General features: G+C 38.7%; 2 protein-coding genes across 19 annotated transcripts in view; one reads left to right on the forward strand and one right to left on the reverse strand.

The window, feature by feature from the left end:
- Positions 1-14,857, forward strand: part of LOC129576687 (cytochrome c oxidase assembly factor 5) — a 152,660-nt gene that overhangs the window by 71,984 nt on the left and 65,819 nt on the right. The window lies entirely within an intron of this gene.
- Positions 1-14,857, reverse strand: part of LOC129576674 (ryanodine receptor) — a 30,918-nt gene that overhangs the window by 6,293 nt on the left and 9,768 nt on the right. For 6 of the 18 annotated variants that reach the window (XM_055462084.1, XM_055462071.1, XM_055462074.1 and 3 more), the window contains 19 exons: positions 14,718-14,798; positions 13,609-13,708; positions 12,783-12,990; positions 12,433-12,699; positions 11,981-12,369; positions 11,849-11,907; positions 10,719-11,752; positions 10,477-10,614; positions 9,551-9,757; positions 7,357-9,427; positions 6,973-7,284; positions 6,415-6,894; positions 6,165-6,302; positions 5,536-5,834; positions 2,199-4,050; positions 1,786-2,037; positions 1,193-1,305; positions 354-447; positions 45-272 (listed from right to left, as the gene is read on the reverse strand). In XM_055462084.1, the coding sequence (XP_055318059.1) occupies positions 45-272; positions 354-447; positions 1,193-1,305; positions 1,786-2,037; positions 2,199-4,050; positions 5,536-5,834; positions 6,165-6,302; positions 6,415-6,894; positions 6,973-7,284; positions 7,357-9,427; positions 9,551-9,757; positions 10,477-10,614; positions 10,719-11,752; positions 11,849-11,907; positions 11,981-12,369; positions 12,433-12,699; positions 12,783-12,990; positions 13,609-13,708; positions 14,718-14,798 (8,322 nt within the window). Of the gene's footprint in view, positions 1-44; positions 273-353; positions 448-718; positions 829-1,192; positions 1,306-1,785; positions 2,038-2,198; positions 4,051-5,535; positions 5,835-6,164; positions 6,303-6,414; positions 6,895-6,972; positions 7,285-7,356; positions 9,428-9,550; positions 9,758-10,476; positions 10,615-10,718; positions 11,753-11,848; positions 11,908-11,980; positions 12,370-12,432; positions 12,700-12,782; positions 12,991-13,608; positions 13,709-14,717; positions 14,799-14,857 lie in introns of all 18 variants that reach the window. The other 12 variants (XM_055462080.1, XM_055462079.1, XM_055462078.1 and 9 more) reach the window with 5 other exon arrangements.

Raw genomic sequence — 14,857 nt, forward strand, 5'->3', positions numbered from 1 at the left:
TATTCAAACAGTATTAGCCAAATGAAAAGAAATTGTGCACTTACATGAATGCTGGCATCACCTTCGCCACCACCATCATCCTCCTGTTCTTCGCCGCATGATTTAGCCACAATTTGTGCATACGACATATATAATGGATCTTCTTGAAGTGCACCGCTACGTTCAGCCATTGCATTACGACAGAATGTTATCACCAATTGGGACAATGGATCTGGTTTGCCTTGATCGCATAAGTCATCTTTCTTTTTCTTTTCCGCTTCTTCGAACGTTTGCTACGTGAGTAAAATATAAATTTTCGCTTTTCCAATTTCAAAAAGAAAACAAAATATTTCGGGAATTAAAGTCAATATTACCGTTAAAACGTCAATCAACATTTCTTGTCCAATATTTTCATCCTGCAACCATGATTCGTAATAGGTTCGGGCAAAGATGTTGCATCCACGATGTCTGCAAATGTATTTCAACAAAATATTATTTCTTTTTGTTCCGGTTGACATTCATCTGTTCTGGTAAGTAATCAAACTCAAAATCATGCCATATTAAAGCAAAACGGAAGCAATCTTTGGCTAAACATGGCTAATTTCAGGACAAATTACTCGGGAAGAACATATAAAAGTTAAAATATGACGAAAGAAAAACCGAATCGAAATTAAAAATAAAAGAAAATCGAAAGAGACAAATATTTTAAGATACAGTTAAGGTAATGTTACGAAGCAACCTGCTCATTTTATAAAGATGCTTTACTCTTAAGCATGCAATAGCAGCATTTTTCCTTGCTAACGATAAAATGCGTTTCCAATTCTGTCTCGAATAACGAGGACGACATGCCTGGGTTGGGGAAGGGAAAATTAGAAAACTCGTTCATTAAATTCATTTCACTTTAATTTTGGTTTTTACTATATGATTTTTTTAATGGTTTTAGTAGCATTTGTGTGCATGAACCAAACAAAATCAAACCCTTTCTTCCACAAAAATTGGAATATTTTTCATGGGAAACACTACTATCCGTTAGCTTTCAATACCGATACTAACACAGAAAAACACAAAACATTCACCTGTTAAAAATTTGTGTACGCTTGTTGAAACAGTTTTAAAAAAATAATGTTATTCCACACAAAATTCGAAAAAACAAACACAAACGATTATTATTAATGAAGAAAAAAACTCCACAAAAAAGTGACTAAAATATAACCTTGGCAGTAAATGTATTGGAATTTGGCGGAAACAAGCGATAACAGCTCGTTTTCTTTGTATTGAAACGACACTTCGATAAACGTTTTTACTTTGTTGTTGGGGATGATCAATCTAAACCAGGTGTTTTTTTGTTCAAAATAAAAATTATATCAGGAAAAAATGAATTAAAATAATGAATTGAAGAGAAAAAAATGAATTGAAAAAAAAAAATTGGGACTGATTTCGGGGAAAAACTAATTTGCGGCGGTGGGAAAAAAACACACAGAGAGCAAATAAGCACACTGAAGCGTGACATAGATAAGCGAATTCGCTGCTATCCATGTAATTACCATGTGTTTGGAAATTCATGGTTCACTCTCGTATATTTTATGCTACGTTACGCTCCAGTATGCTTATTCCTGTATTGTCATTCTTTTCTTATCTTCTCCTTTATGACAAAAAAAACCCATAATTTACATGTAGAGGTTCATCCCTCCGATGAAATTTCAAATTTTACTGGTGCCAATCAACAACAAAAAAAGTTCTCAAGTTTTGAATTTTAATCAATCGTCAACGCAAATGAACGAACAAGTTGGAAAATGAACGACTTACCATGTGAAGTCCATATAAAACTTTAGCCATTGCTACAATGCGTTCGACTGTCTCTTGGATGATTTGATCTTTGGTTTTAATCTTTTCGGTGGCGCCCGCCGGTGGTTTTTCAATAATCTCTTCCGAGGTCTGGTCCTTTCCTAATTTTGAGTACAGATAGTGTTGCCACGACATTTCGTCGGCAGGATCGAGCTTATCTGGCAATGTGAGTTGTGTGCGAGCAAATTCAATGACCTCACTTTCCGGCATTTTCTGTTTAAAACAAAGAAAATACACAGTTAAACCGTTGATCAGTGAAAAAACTAGTTCAGTTTAATTATTGTTTAGTTTTTCTTGTTTTTTCTTTTCAATTTTCCCATAATATTTAGAATGAAAAATCCTGAAAAAAGACTCCCACTCTCTCTGTTCCTCACCTTAAGATATCGATCTTTACAATGTTGAACGAGCTCTTGTTCTCGGCCAGCGAACAAATTCAAACCGACTGGCAAAAGACGTTTCAAGCAAGCCACCATTAAACTGGCTTGTACTTCCTTGTCTTTGTCCCGTTTCTTCTCGCGATGTTTCTTCTTCTTCTTCACTTTTCCGCCAGTCACCGGAGCTCCATCGGAGATTGGTCGTCGTGTTGCCGTCGGCATAATCAATGTCATATTATCGATTTCATTGGCCGATATAAAGTTTTGCTCTTCCTTTAAGAAGTACTGACTCTTTGACCAAACGTTAAAAATTTCCGCCACATAATTGTACAGCTCTTCAGCTTCGTGGATGTTATTCTTGAGCCAGTGATTGCGTTGCAAATCGACATATTTAATAAGTAACGGATAGAATGAATAAATATCACGCACTAAAAGTTGCCAATCATTTTGGATTTGAGATTCGATTTGTGATGTATCGTCGTTTGCCGATTTAATAAAACCACGCATGCCTTCCTCCTTGTGGAACATATTGTCGGTACGCTTTTTGACACGTTCGGCCAGCGGCAAAAATGGATCGATGAGCAATTCTTCCGAGCTATTAATGATAATCTGTTGTGTGTATGCGGCGATTCGGGTCATCCACTGTGCATTTTCGTTGCCAATGTTCTTTTTAATCATTTTCAGTACGTTTTTCAGCAAAACATTCATATGATCGGCGGTCACCATTGTAACATGGTTGCCACTTGTTGGTGAAACATTATCCGGTCCCTGTGACCACCAAAACGGTAAATATGCACACAGCAATGGTAAAATAACATCAATTATGTGCGGAGCATCAATGTATGTTTTATCCGATTCAACAAATTGGTCGACTTCGGTTAGAATCGATTCTAAATTTGGCATTGAACTCTCCATTCGCACCATAATATCCTGCGCCTCCAGCGAATGATCGGCAATGCGATTAAGCAGCGAAAATTGATTGTGTTTATTGAGATGCGGTTCCAAGAATGCAACCGGAAATGTGGAGCTAAACGCGCCCAAACATGTTCCCAAACTTGGTCGGCTGCGTTCAATTTCGGTCTTCAGATATTTACGATCATTGGTCAATGTACTGTCCGTGCCCAGTGTGTACAATGCGGCTAAAATCTTGTACGATGCCACTTGAATTTCATCCAAAAGTAAATCGCTTCCATAATCGCATGCGGCCAAATGATCAAACATCGATGTTAACACCGGCATTATCACCTGGTTTACATACGACAGAGAGGTGGATGTTTTTAAGTGTGTACCTCGCAAGTGGCTGTATTTTCCCTCCTGCAAGTTGATAATCGTTTGACTCAAATCGTCGGCCGTGGTGTTGAAGAATGTCAACATCGATGTACGAATGAATTCGGGACAATTCTTGACCAATGACTTTGCATCGATACCTTTCACCAACACTTGCAAGCATCGTACCGTTATTCGAATATCCGGTCCGAATGCAGACAAACGCTGGCGCAACAGATTGGCCAATTTACAGAAAATGGCCGCAACCATTTCTTTTTCCTTCAACGAAGCGGCACCGATATTGTTGGTCGCTGTTGCAACGGCTATGAAATAACTGCGATGCGTCGAGAAATACTTTTCGATCAATGGCAATACGACTTTTGAGAAGAATTTAATGTCTCTGGATGCCGTTTTGAATGACGAACGACGACTGAATGTTGCCGATGGTTTCAATAGTTTCATATTGATTGTTGCACGATCCAAATATGCAATGAGCTTCTCGAGCAATGAATATGAGAAGCGCAATTCGATTGCTGCTTGGGTTGCGGCCTGCTCACCCTCCAAATTGGTATCCACTCGGCATGGCCTTAAATTGGATGGAATAGACAGATTTATAAATTTTTTTCACCTAATTTTTTAGAGAAACATAATATATCGTTTGGAGCTGGGAATAAAGAAATCGCCAAGAAAATGCTGAAGGTATTCCAACTACGAGGGTCGTTTTTTAATTACCCGGACTCGCATATTTTGGACAGCCCTGTGCCATATTTTTTGACACTGTGTACAACTTCAGACATATTTAGGAAGACCTGTCAAATTTCATGTCAATCGGTTCATTGGTTTGTTTACAACGAGCATACAAAAGTTGAAAAATTGGTAAAATTGAAAAAATGGAAAAAAACGAAATTCGCGCGGTGATTAAATTTTTTTGTTTGGAAAATATGTCGGGCAAAGATATCAAAGCCCGATTGGATGCAACACTTGGTGACTCTGCTCCATCGAAAACCACAGTGTATTCTTGGGTGAATGAATTCGCAAGGGGCAGAACGAGCTGTGAAGACGAACATCGGTCAGGTCGTCCAAATGAGTTTAGAAAACATTAAAAAAGTCTACAAAATGGTGAAAGATGATCGTCGTTTGAAGGTGCGTGAAATAGCAGAGGCTTTGCACATCTCAACCAGTGTGGTGTTTAAGATTTTGCATGAACATTTGGAAATGCATAAGCTATCTGCGCGTTGGGTGCCGCATTTGCTTTCACCGCTTCAAAAACACGATCGAATGGACATTTCAGAGCAGTGTTTGACAATCTTTCCAAATCCTGATGAATTTTTGCGTCGATTCATAACCACAGATGAGACTTGGGCTCACCACTATACACCAGAGACAAAAAATCAGTCAAAACAATGGGTTAAAAAAGGTGAATCGGCTCCAAAGAAGGCAAAAATGGTATTATCGGCGGGAAAGATTATGGCCACTGTATTTTGGGATGCTCGCGGTGTTATTTTCATCGACTATTTGGAGCGTGGTAAAACAATCACCGGACCATATTATGCCACTTTATTGGACCGTTTGGACGATGAAATCAAGGTTAAGCGGCCGCATTTGCAAAAGAAAAAAGTTCTCTTTCACAGAGATAATGCGTCATCTCACAAATCGGCCGTTACAATGGCAAAAATACACGAATTACGATACGAAGTGTTGCCGCATCCAGCGTATTCACCGGATTTAGCCCCGTGCGATTTCCACCTCTTTCCAAATCTCAAAAAATGGCTCGGAGGAAAAAGATTCAACGACGATGATGAAGTAATTGTTGCTGTAAATGGGTATTTTGGAGGTCTTGACGCCGACCACTACAAAACTGGAATCTTAGCGTTAGAACATCGCTGGGAAAAGTGTATCGCCTCGGGTGGAGACTATGTTGAAAAATAAATATATATGAACAAAAAGCTATTTCGTTTTCTTGCCTAGTCCGGGTAATTAAAAAACGACCCTCGTAGAGCAAACTCATTTGGGAAAAAATTATTTGAAGAAAAACTGAAACAGAAAATTAAAATTTATGTTTCCTACTCACTTGTGAAGCTTCAATCCTTGATACTGCATATACTTCAAGAATTCTTGTGATCGCTCACGATCCTTGCGTTTCTCTTTGTCGGTCAACAGATCGTATGGAACCAGTTGCGGATGAATAGCACCACCGCATGTATCAATCTCCTCACGTTTCTTCTTCGCCCAAATGTCATGCGAATTTTCGGCCAATCTCTCGGCCATATTTTGCATTTCACGATTCAATGTCAAGTTCGTCATATCAACCGGATGTGGATTGTAGTTAAATGCGTTGCCATCACTCTGGAAATCCCGGAAATCCTCATGCTTTGTTTGTATTTGTTTTTTTTTTGCGTAATAATTTGGAATTTTATTTTGTTCACAACGAAAGGTTTTTTTTTTCAAACACAAACACATGTAGTTGGTTTTAGTGCAGAGGATTGGATTAACAAATTTTGTGTACATCCCACATAGATGAAAAACGGGCCGGATCGTACGAGGAAGGAACGTTTAAATTGGAAAGACAGAAAAATTCCCATTAGAAATAAATGTTTTGGGTCTTTTTTACATGAAGAATTTGTTAAATTTGGAATATTCATTAAAGTGGAAGTATTGTAAGGAAATAGTCATGCAGTTGTCCGAACTGTCGGAGCTTACAATATTTGGTTTCGATTGGCGTCTCGTTGATCCACGATGTGATGGCGGTGCATCAACATCGGCGTGCTCAACGGTCCAGTTCAAAGCGAGCAATGCCTTCAAACTCTCCCTCACTGGTTCCTTGTAGCGCTCGCGTTCCTACAACGTTTATGTAGAATTTTTATTTGGGGTGAAAAATCATGAAATCTCAAACGATTTTATCAAAAGTCAAAATAAACTCTCAAGAAAAAAAAAAACAACCAAAACTTACATAGTCATTTAGCATACTATATGGTTTAAGCCGTGGATGTGTTTTATTTGCATCTGACCATGAATCGCCATACGTCCAACCAGTTTCCATTTTTCGGCTTGCCCACGCATCATGATAGTGTTCGCTGAATTTTTGCACGATCGAATTCAAATCATTATCGAGTGAAATCATCGATGTGTTGATTGGTTCGGGCCGGTATTGCGGTTGATCTGGATTACCGGAATTTTTGCCATAGAAATCATCGTCCGATTTTTGTGGCAACGAATAATCGGGTGGCAATGCACAACCGATTGCAATTAGACATGGCAATGCTTTACCAAATAATTCTGGATCATAGTCCATGTTACTGAGTGAATCGAAAATATTGGAGAACAACATCATTGTCAATCGTTTTTCTTCGTCCGATGCTGCTCCGTATGTGGCCTGACCATGACTTGAACCATAATATTTTGCACATCGTTCGTAGTGCAGTGTCAATAGCTAAAATTTGAAAGAAACGGAATTAACCCTTTAAAATTTTCATTTTTCATTTAGATAATTAAACAGGTAAATGCTTACCCGCAGTGCAACCGTTGTATACTCAGACAATTTGGACACATCAACAGTCAGCTTACGCAATAGTTTCAACAGCATAGCTGGTTGCATTGACGCTGTTAAGGCAACCAAGAAATCAGACACAGCTTCACGCTGTCCCTTTGTTAACATTCGATTCTTTGACAATAGATAGACTGTGTGCAGTGTGGCATCCAATAGACTGCCATAATTCTCCGCTTCTTGGTAAAATTTCGAGTGTTTGATGAGCAGTGGTAGTATTGAGAGTCCAATGTAACGGTTCATTGATAGCTCCATTTGGCTTTCGCTTCCATCATTCTAAAATATGAGAAAATGTCGAAATGAAATCGGTTTCAGATAATTTCAATGGCGAAAAATCAATGTAGATACCTTATCGAGCATGGTGGCTGTTCTCAAGTCCGGTAAGAATGCATCTTCAAGAATGCGATAGAAAAGATCATGCGTTTCGATTCCGTAAACACGTTCCAAGAAAAGAACGATGCTTTGTTTGTGACCCGGTAACAATCCGGATGGCATATCGGATTTTGGTCTATCCTCACCTGGTGCCGGTTGATGTAGTGTGAATTTTAGGCTCAAAACACCTTGTAAATCTTCACATGGAACCAATGATCTCAAAATGGCACGAGCCCGAAGCGACTCATTTTTGCCTTGGTCAATGACCGATGGTTCTGGAGCACAACGTCCCAACAAATCGACGAGTGTACAGTAAAAACTTAAAATAGCTGCACCCGTATCAATGTAATCTTCATCGTCGTCACCTTCGGGCAATGGATGAACAAAGTTCAATCCGTTCATTGTTCCTTCGGCTTCATCTTGCAATTTACGGCGATCGGAAATGCGCTCGGACATTTTATTTGCATCAATGATTGCACGCAATAAACCTTCACCTTCGCCACGCAATGCCGGTCCCAAACATTCTGGTCGTCGAATCAACAAACGAATCACCAAATTGGCATTTTCTTCCACCGATTCGCCGTTCACCCAAACACAGAACCGAAGAAAATCTAAGTAACGTTCACCTTCAACTGGATCCCAGCCCAAATCCGGATAACCCTTTTCAATCAATTCTGAGTTGCTTTGCAGTCCACAACGTGACAAATAAACGGCAATTTTTTCCAAATAATGTTCACGTAGCGCAAGTGCCAACTCCGTATTTTCCATTAAACTTGAATAGGCCACATCGAGTGGCGTTGATCCACGTAAACTGGGTCGTGACAGCAAAATATTTGAATTTTCTAGCAGGAAATCGAAATGATCAAACATCGCCTTTTGATTTTGACGACTGGTTCGACAGAAATAGCAAAGGAAACGACAACAAGCCACAACCATTTCGTGGGACGTATCCTTTTCTTTGACCGGCATTTCACCACCTTCAGTAATGGTCGGTGCATCGCTTTGCGCTTGAGCTCGACGACCCAGTGTGTTCATCATCACCGCCATTACGTTTTCGTGAACGCGCAAAATGCGAATCAAATCCGGATGCTGGAAGAATGTATGGTTGTTCACCAATTTCCATAAGCGTGTTCGCATCAATTCCTCTTCTTCTTGGCTCATTTGTACCGGCAATAAGGCACGTATTTGACTTAATCCAATCCACATACCAGCCACATCCACCTTCGTCTTGCTATTGATGACATAGGTTTTTTCCAATCCGCGTATCAATTCACCCACTGTATCGTACTGACGCACTAGCAAACTAAACATTTCGCGTATCAATGTCGGATTTTCAATTTGTGATTCGCCTGCCCAGCCGACAATCGTTCTAATCAATACTTTGCGAAAGTTTTCCTCCGGTGTCTTCTTCTCTGGCTCTTTCGATAGTTCTTCCACTTTTTCATCGGCATCTTTTACAGCATTTATTAAATTGTACAGTTTCGTCAATGCGGATGGCTTTTCTTCGTTTGTTTCATCTGGTTCTTCCGGTTCTTCTAGGGCGGTCAATGAAACTTTCGTCAATAGATTCTCATGAAATTCAAGGAAACTATTCTTTAATTCAATGCCACACGGGCAATTCTCGATATCATCTGGTTCCAATTCTTTGAAACCTAAAATGGCATTCATTTGTTCGCGCGGCGGGCAACGGTATTCACGTGTTTTCTTTGCCGCTATGGCACTTGGTAAATCAGACTGTTTTATCTCAATGTAACGACGCAACTGATCGGTTTGCAAATCACCAACGAAATCATGCGAAAATGCAACAATACTTTCGACACGATGTCTCAATTGAATATCGCTGAAATGATGCAGCAAATAGCACATTTGCAATTTGGCACCTTCGGCCATTTTCATTGTTAGCAATCCTTTGCGATGCTCATCTTTACCCTCTACATCGAAATCGGAATTCCACGTTTCCGGATCAATCATAATCAATAACTTTTGCACATCATTATCCGTTACGATTCCAACCAGCAACAAACGATCGATTAACTTCAATAATGGCCTGTACGAGAAAGTGGAACGGAACAAGAATTAGAAAATTATTTTATAAATTTCAATTGAAATTTCATTAGAGAAAGAAAGAAGAGAAAATTTCAAAGTTGAACATGTTTGCAATTTAACTTACAAAAAGAGATTTTCATTTGACCATCCGATCGGATCACGATTGTGCACTTGATTCACTTCGACCGCTTCGAGCAATGCTTCCATCACAAAATCCCGTACCTCTTCCAATGGGAATTTGGGCGAGTAGAGTGCATCGATGGTTGGTATCGGTTCACTGAAAGCATTTTCATTTGCTGAAGGTATAATTTGAGGTTGGCTATATATATCTCTATAGAGGATTGATTTTATTTGGTGGTATGGTTTTGTTTTTGTGGTTTTTTTTTTTGGTAGCCGTTGATGTCGATTGATTTGTTTTTGGTTGGTTGATTTAGGTGAGGTATTGTGGTATTTGTTTGGTATTTTTCGCATATCGGTTATGATAAGTAGGCGGTATTATATACACACACAGAGTGATAAAAAGAGTGACACAGGCACAGGCACAGAGTACACAGAGAGTAACATCATGCAAACGGACAACATAAAAATAAAGTAAGAAAATTTTAAATAATTAAAATGATGTGGCTTTGGATAGAGAAACAGATTCATATAATGGTTATTAAACATATGGATCTTACGAAATGAACAAAAACATAAATCATCACAGGAGATTCTATGAACGATTTGAATGTTTAAATTAATTTAAACCCTGAATCAAACATATTTATTGAGCATCCAATTTTCAAAAATTGACCGATATTGGCTTACGATTCACGTGCAAAGATTCTGATTTAGTCATTGGTTGTCAATTTTTTGGGTCAATAATTTAGATTTAAAAAAAATGATCTATCTTTTGATGGAGTTATTTCGATATCACGTTCATATGGAGTGTGACTGTTCAGTTGAAATCATTTATTCGAGAAAAAAAAAACTTTTCTTTTCAATTTTTCAAACTCATTGAACGCCGTGATTTGAAAGGTACTTCAATACACTTTCAAGCGATATACATACACTATATCCGTCATACGAAGCTGCGGCAGGACGGATTCAGTTTTTAGTGATCGTAACGAATGCCTCATTTCTTCATCTCCGTACATATCGATTAATTCGGTTCCAAGTGGGATGATGAACTCATTCTTGCACACTTCCCTGTTTCACGGCGAAAGTAAAAGTAAAATCATTAGAAAAGAATTCTTTCGTTCGGTGATCAATTTCATCGTGTTTCATCAAATAAATGTTCCAAAATGGCTTACATCGTGTTGGCATGTGATTCCAAATGGAGTGCAATCAACAAGTCGTAGAAACCTTGCCGCAGAGGTCCGCTCATGTACTCCGATTTGATGGCATAGAGTAATTGCTTTTGATCGACATGCAAGCATAGAGCATGGGCAGCTCGGTAGTTCGATTGGAAACAGAGTGCTGCATACAGTGTAAGTGTATACGAATGGAAGGCGAGCAACTTATCCAGTTCGATAAGCTCAAGAATGTCAATGCATCGATCTTCTTCTGGAATATGAAGTGCAAGCATTGACACGGGATCTTCGCAAAGCATTGACCAACCGCGAAGATCGGACAATTTGAGTGCGTGCACTTGAAGCGTTTGATTTGGTACACGAGCCCATTGCTGTGGTTTCAGGCACTGAACTTTGAGACGTGGTGGAAACTGTGGATTCACATGCTTATCGCTGGTTGGTAAAACGGCCGCTGAAAGTGGAAGTGTTGTCGGTGTTCGGCCCAATTCAATTTGAAGAATTTCCTTGCTGGTCGCCTCAACGAAAATGGCTGGGAAAAGTTTGGTGTCCGGTTCCATTTGCCAACGATGTGAAGTGACTTTTCCTTCGCACGTGAATTTGATGGTACCAGTGGCTGTGTCGACGAAACAACCAACAAACATGCCTTGCGTAGCACCTTTTCCGGATGCATCTTGTGACACTTCATTAAACAGTTCGTCAGCACGGACCATATAGCAACTTTGCCGATCAACACGATCAATTGGCTGCTCATATTCATCTTCCATGAATACCGAAATACGTCGCACTTTGTCGCGATTGAATTCTTTGCTGTGCAAATGATATTGCGTTGTTACCCAGCCAACGTAAACATGCGTTGGATCTTGTCCGGGAAAAATTCGAACACCGTAGAAGTATTCGTTGATCATTTTAAGGCACTCAGCATCATAAACTTCATTGCCAATCGATTCAATGCCCTGAGAACTTAGATTACTTATTGTCATCGTTTTGTTGCTTGGTCGTTCTAACTGTGGCGGTGGACCTCCACGCAAATCAGCCTATAACAATCAAGTTGTTTTTTTTTTCAACAATAAAAAAAATACATATGTTAGATAAGATCTTTTTTTCAGGTTTGATGAAAAACAAAAAATTACATCAGATATGCGAACCGTTGGAGCTCTCAATCCTTGTGGTGAAGTGCTTCGACCGACCGCTGAGAAAAAAAAACAACGATTAAAAATGCAATCAATCTGTAGAATTCAAAGAATATCCACAAAAAAATTTACATGTTCCACGTCCTCTATTGCGATCAGGCGGTGATTTTGACTTTTTATCCTTGCTTTGACTTCGACCTTTCTTGAAAAATTTAAATGGACTTCGACCACGTTTCTTCTCCAATTTATCATCGCCATCCGTGTGGAAGGTGTCAATGTCTAAAGCGCTCGTTGATCGAGCCATTATATCATACGTTGGGCTGCCACGGCTCACCGATCCCTTTCGTGGTGGACGCGATGGATTCATCATCATTTGTTCATCAGCTTCGACGGCTTCCTCACCAAAACGATGCAATCCTTTGATATCATTCATTGTAAAACCGCCCTGCATGATGTGATCCATATGCGATGGATTCTGCATGGATTCTTGTCTTTCTACTTCAGCCGCTAAACGATGTTGACTATAAATCGCAAATGTATTCAAAAATCACTTAATCTAAACTTTGTTAATCTAATTGTCTTACCGCAGCTTAATTTCTTCCCATCGTCGTGCCTTTTCTTGTTCCGGAATAAAATCAGCGCTACACGTAACCGGAAGTGATAAACGCAAAAATTCCCAATTCGCTTTTTCCATCGTTTCAAATGTGTTGTGCGAAATTTTCAGGCATGGCGGTGTGTCAGCACCACCCGGGATACGTGTTACATCAATGCGACAATCAATCATTTCTTCGGTATTCTCGAAAATTGGCTGCTCTTTTGTATACCAATGTGTAACTGGTCGCCGCATGTTTCTATAAATATTTTTTAATGCATAGTAAAATGGTCGTCCATAAATGGATATGAAGGCAATGTGTGGGTAAAAAAAAAAACTTACACACAAAATGGTTCGTAACCTTCCTGTAAACCGCAAGTGGTAAAGTATTTCAGCGAATCAACATTTTGGCCATAGACAAGGCGCGCTTTTTGTCCAACGCCAAGTGTGAATGCGGGCACAAAACCAACACCCTCGGCAGCCGTTACATCAGCAAATGTGGTTTCACCACCAAGTGCATCCATCAATAGTTCTCCATTCAACGAGAAACCTTTACACAAAATTCATGAAGAAATTTTTTTTTATCAGTGTGTTTGAACCATTGCTTATTCTCATCTACACAAAAACATGAGCACTTTGCACATTAAGCGAATCTTAAGCATTATTTACAGAAATTGTGAACGACATGCTTAAAATGACAAGAAAAAACATAAATTTCGTTTGTTAAATTGCATGGCAATGTTCACATTGTACCAAACATATGGTTATTTTGGGTATTAGTTCCGTTTTTACTTAAGCCAAAGCAAAACGTCACGCAAAATGTGTGTGTATGTGTGAAGAGCTGCACAGATATAAACCAACAAAATGTTGCATAATAATTGTTGATGAGGCAAAGTTACAGATAAAATTGCTTGATTTTTAAATTGTATGTGTGTGTATGTGTGTGTGAAAGAGAAAAGAAATAAGCTCATTATTTTAAACTGAAAAACCGATAAAATAGCAACTATTTGAGGTGTATTATAAGAGTAATTTTTTATTTCTTCTGGTTTTGTTAAAATGAAAAACTCGATTAGGCATTCACACAAAATTAGAGAAATTAGTTGAATGACAAAATAAATAAATAAACAGAAATCGGTTGTTTTGCTAATTGTTTGCTTTGCTGCCTTACTGATTGTATGATCGACCAAATCAAGGAAGACGCCAACTACATCGCCTGGTTGCCATTGTTTGCCAAATGACTCGTACGAGCCGGCATACACTTTTTCTTCCTATATGAACGTTGTATGCAATTGGTTTTTTTTTATTCAGTTTTTATTTTTGGATTTGGTCTTATTGATTGATTGATTATATAATTTAAATTATTTTCTAAACTTGTTTTCCGAATTTGCGGAGAAAAAATAAATGAATTTATAAACCCTACTGTAATCATCCTAGGCTAGAATTTGGAGTTGAATGTGATGAGTCAGGGGCGAACAAATGTGCATCTGAATTCACCTTGCCTGCGAGCATTTCATTGTCTCTAAACAAATCATTTATATGGTAAATTGTTTTAGTCGTCTCTCTGTAATGAGTGCTATTTGGTTTCGTTTCATTTGATTTTTGGTGTTTTTTTTGCTTCTCTCTTCTGTTTACTTTTAGCTGTTGCTAGACTGTGTGCGCGCGTTTTTTTTTATGCTACGCGTCTAATCTAAAAATACACGCATCTAACGATGTTGTTGTTGTTTTTGATTCTGTTCGCATTGTGCTCGCTTCGATTGCCTGAGACGCTAGTCTTTATAAAACAACTAATTATATTCTTTATGTACTAACCACTAGGAATATTAAAATGTCTATGTTTCAACGTTTTCTCTCACTCTCTAGATGAGCATTTGTTTTTTTTCCCTCTTCTTTTTGTTGTTATTTTTTGTTTCGCGTACGGTATTTTGTTCGGTTTTGTGACTTGTTGACCTATTTCGCGTATTTCAGCAAATATTTAGTTTATGTGTCAATAATAAATACATGGATAAATGCGAATGTAACAGTCGAAAGATGGTAGCATATATTCATTCTGCTCTCAATTTCTATGCTCGCACATTAGCTCTGTCTCTATCGTTAAAATATGAACTACTCTGATTGGACATAAAATTGTTCAACTGTCCATATCACTTTCTTTTCTCTCTATCGTCCTTCCTTTTCTCCTGTTCTTTATTTTGCTTTTCTTTGTCTCGTTTTCTTCTCTTTCTTCAATGATTACCTCAAATTTACAAATAATTTTCAATGTGCTGATAAAACACTTACATTATAGCCATCGAATGCCCATGATGAATCCTCAGCACCAAGCATCACACCTGGATTGGCATCAGCGCGTGCCCAACCAACCTAGAAAAAGATTCGGAATCTTTTCTTAGCACCTCTCTTGTTTGTGACTGAACCATCTT

The sequence above is a fragment of the Sitodiplosis mosellana genome, unplaced genomic scaffold (assembly GCF_009176505.1).
Source record: "Sitodiplosis mosellana isolate CC-2019 unplaced genomic scaffold, AAFC_SMos_1.0 Smas_scaffold_6191, whole genome shotgun sequence".
Classification (NCBI taxonomy): domain Eukaryota; kingdom Metazoa; phylum Arthropoda; class Insecta; order Diptera; family Cecidomyiidae; genus Sitodiplosis; species Sitodiplosis mosellana.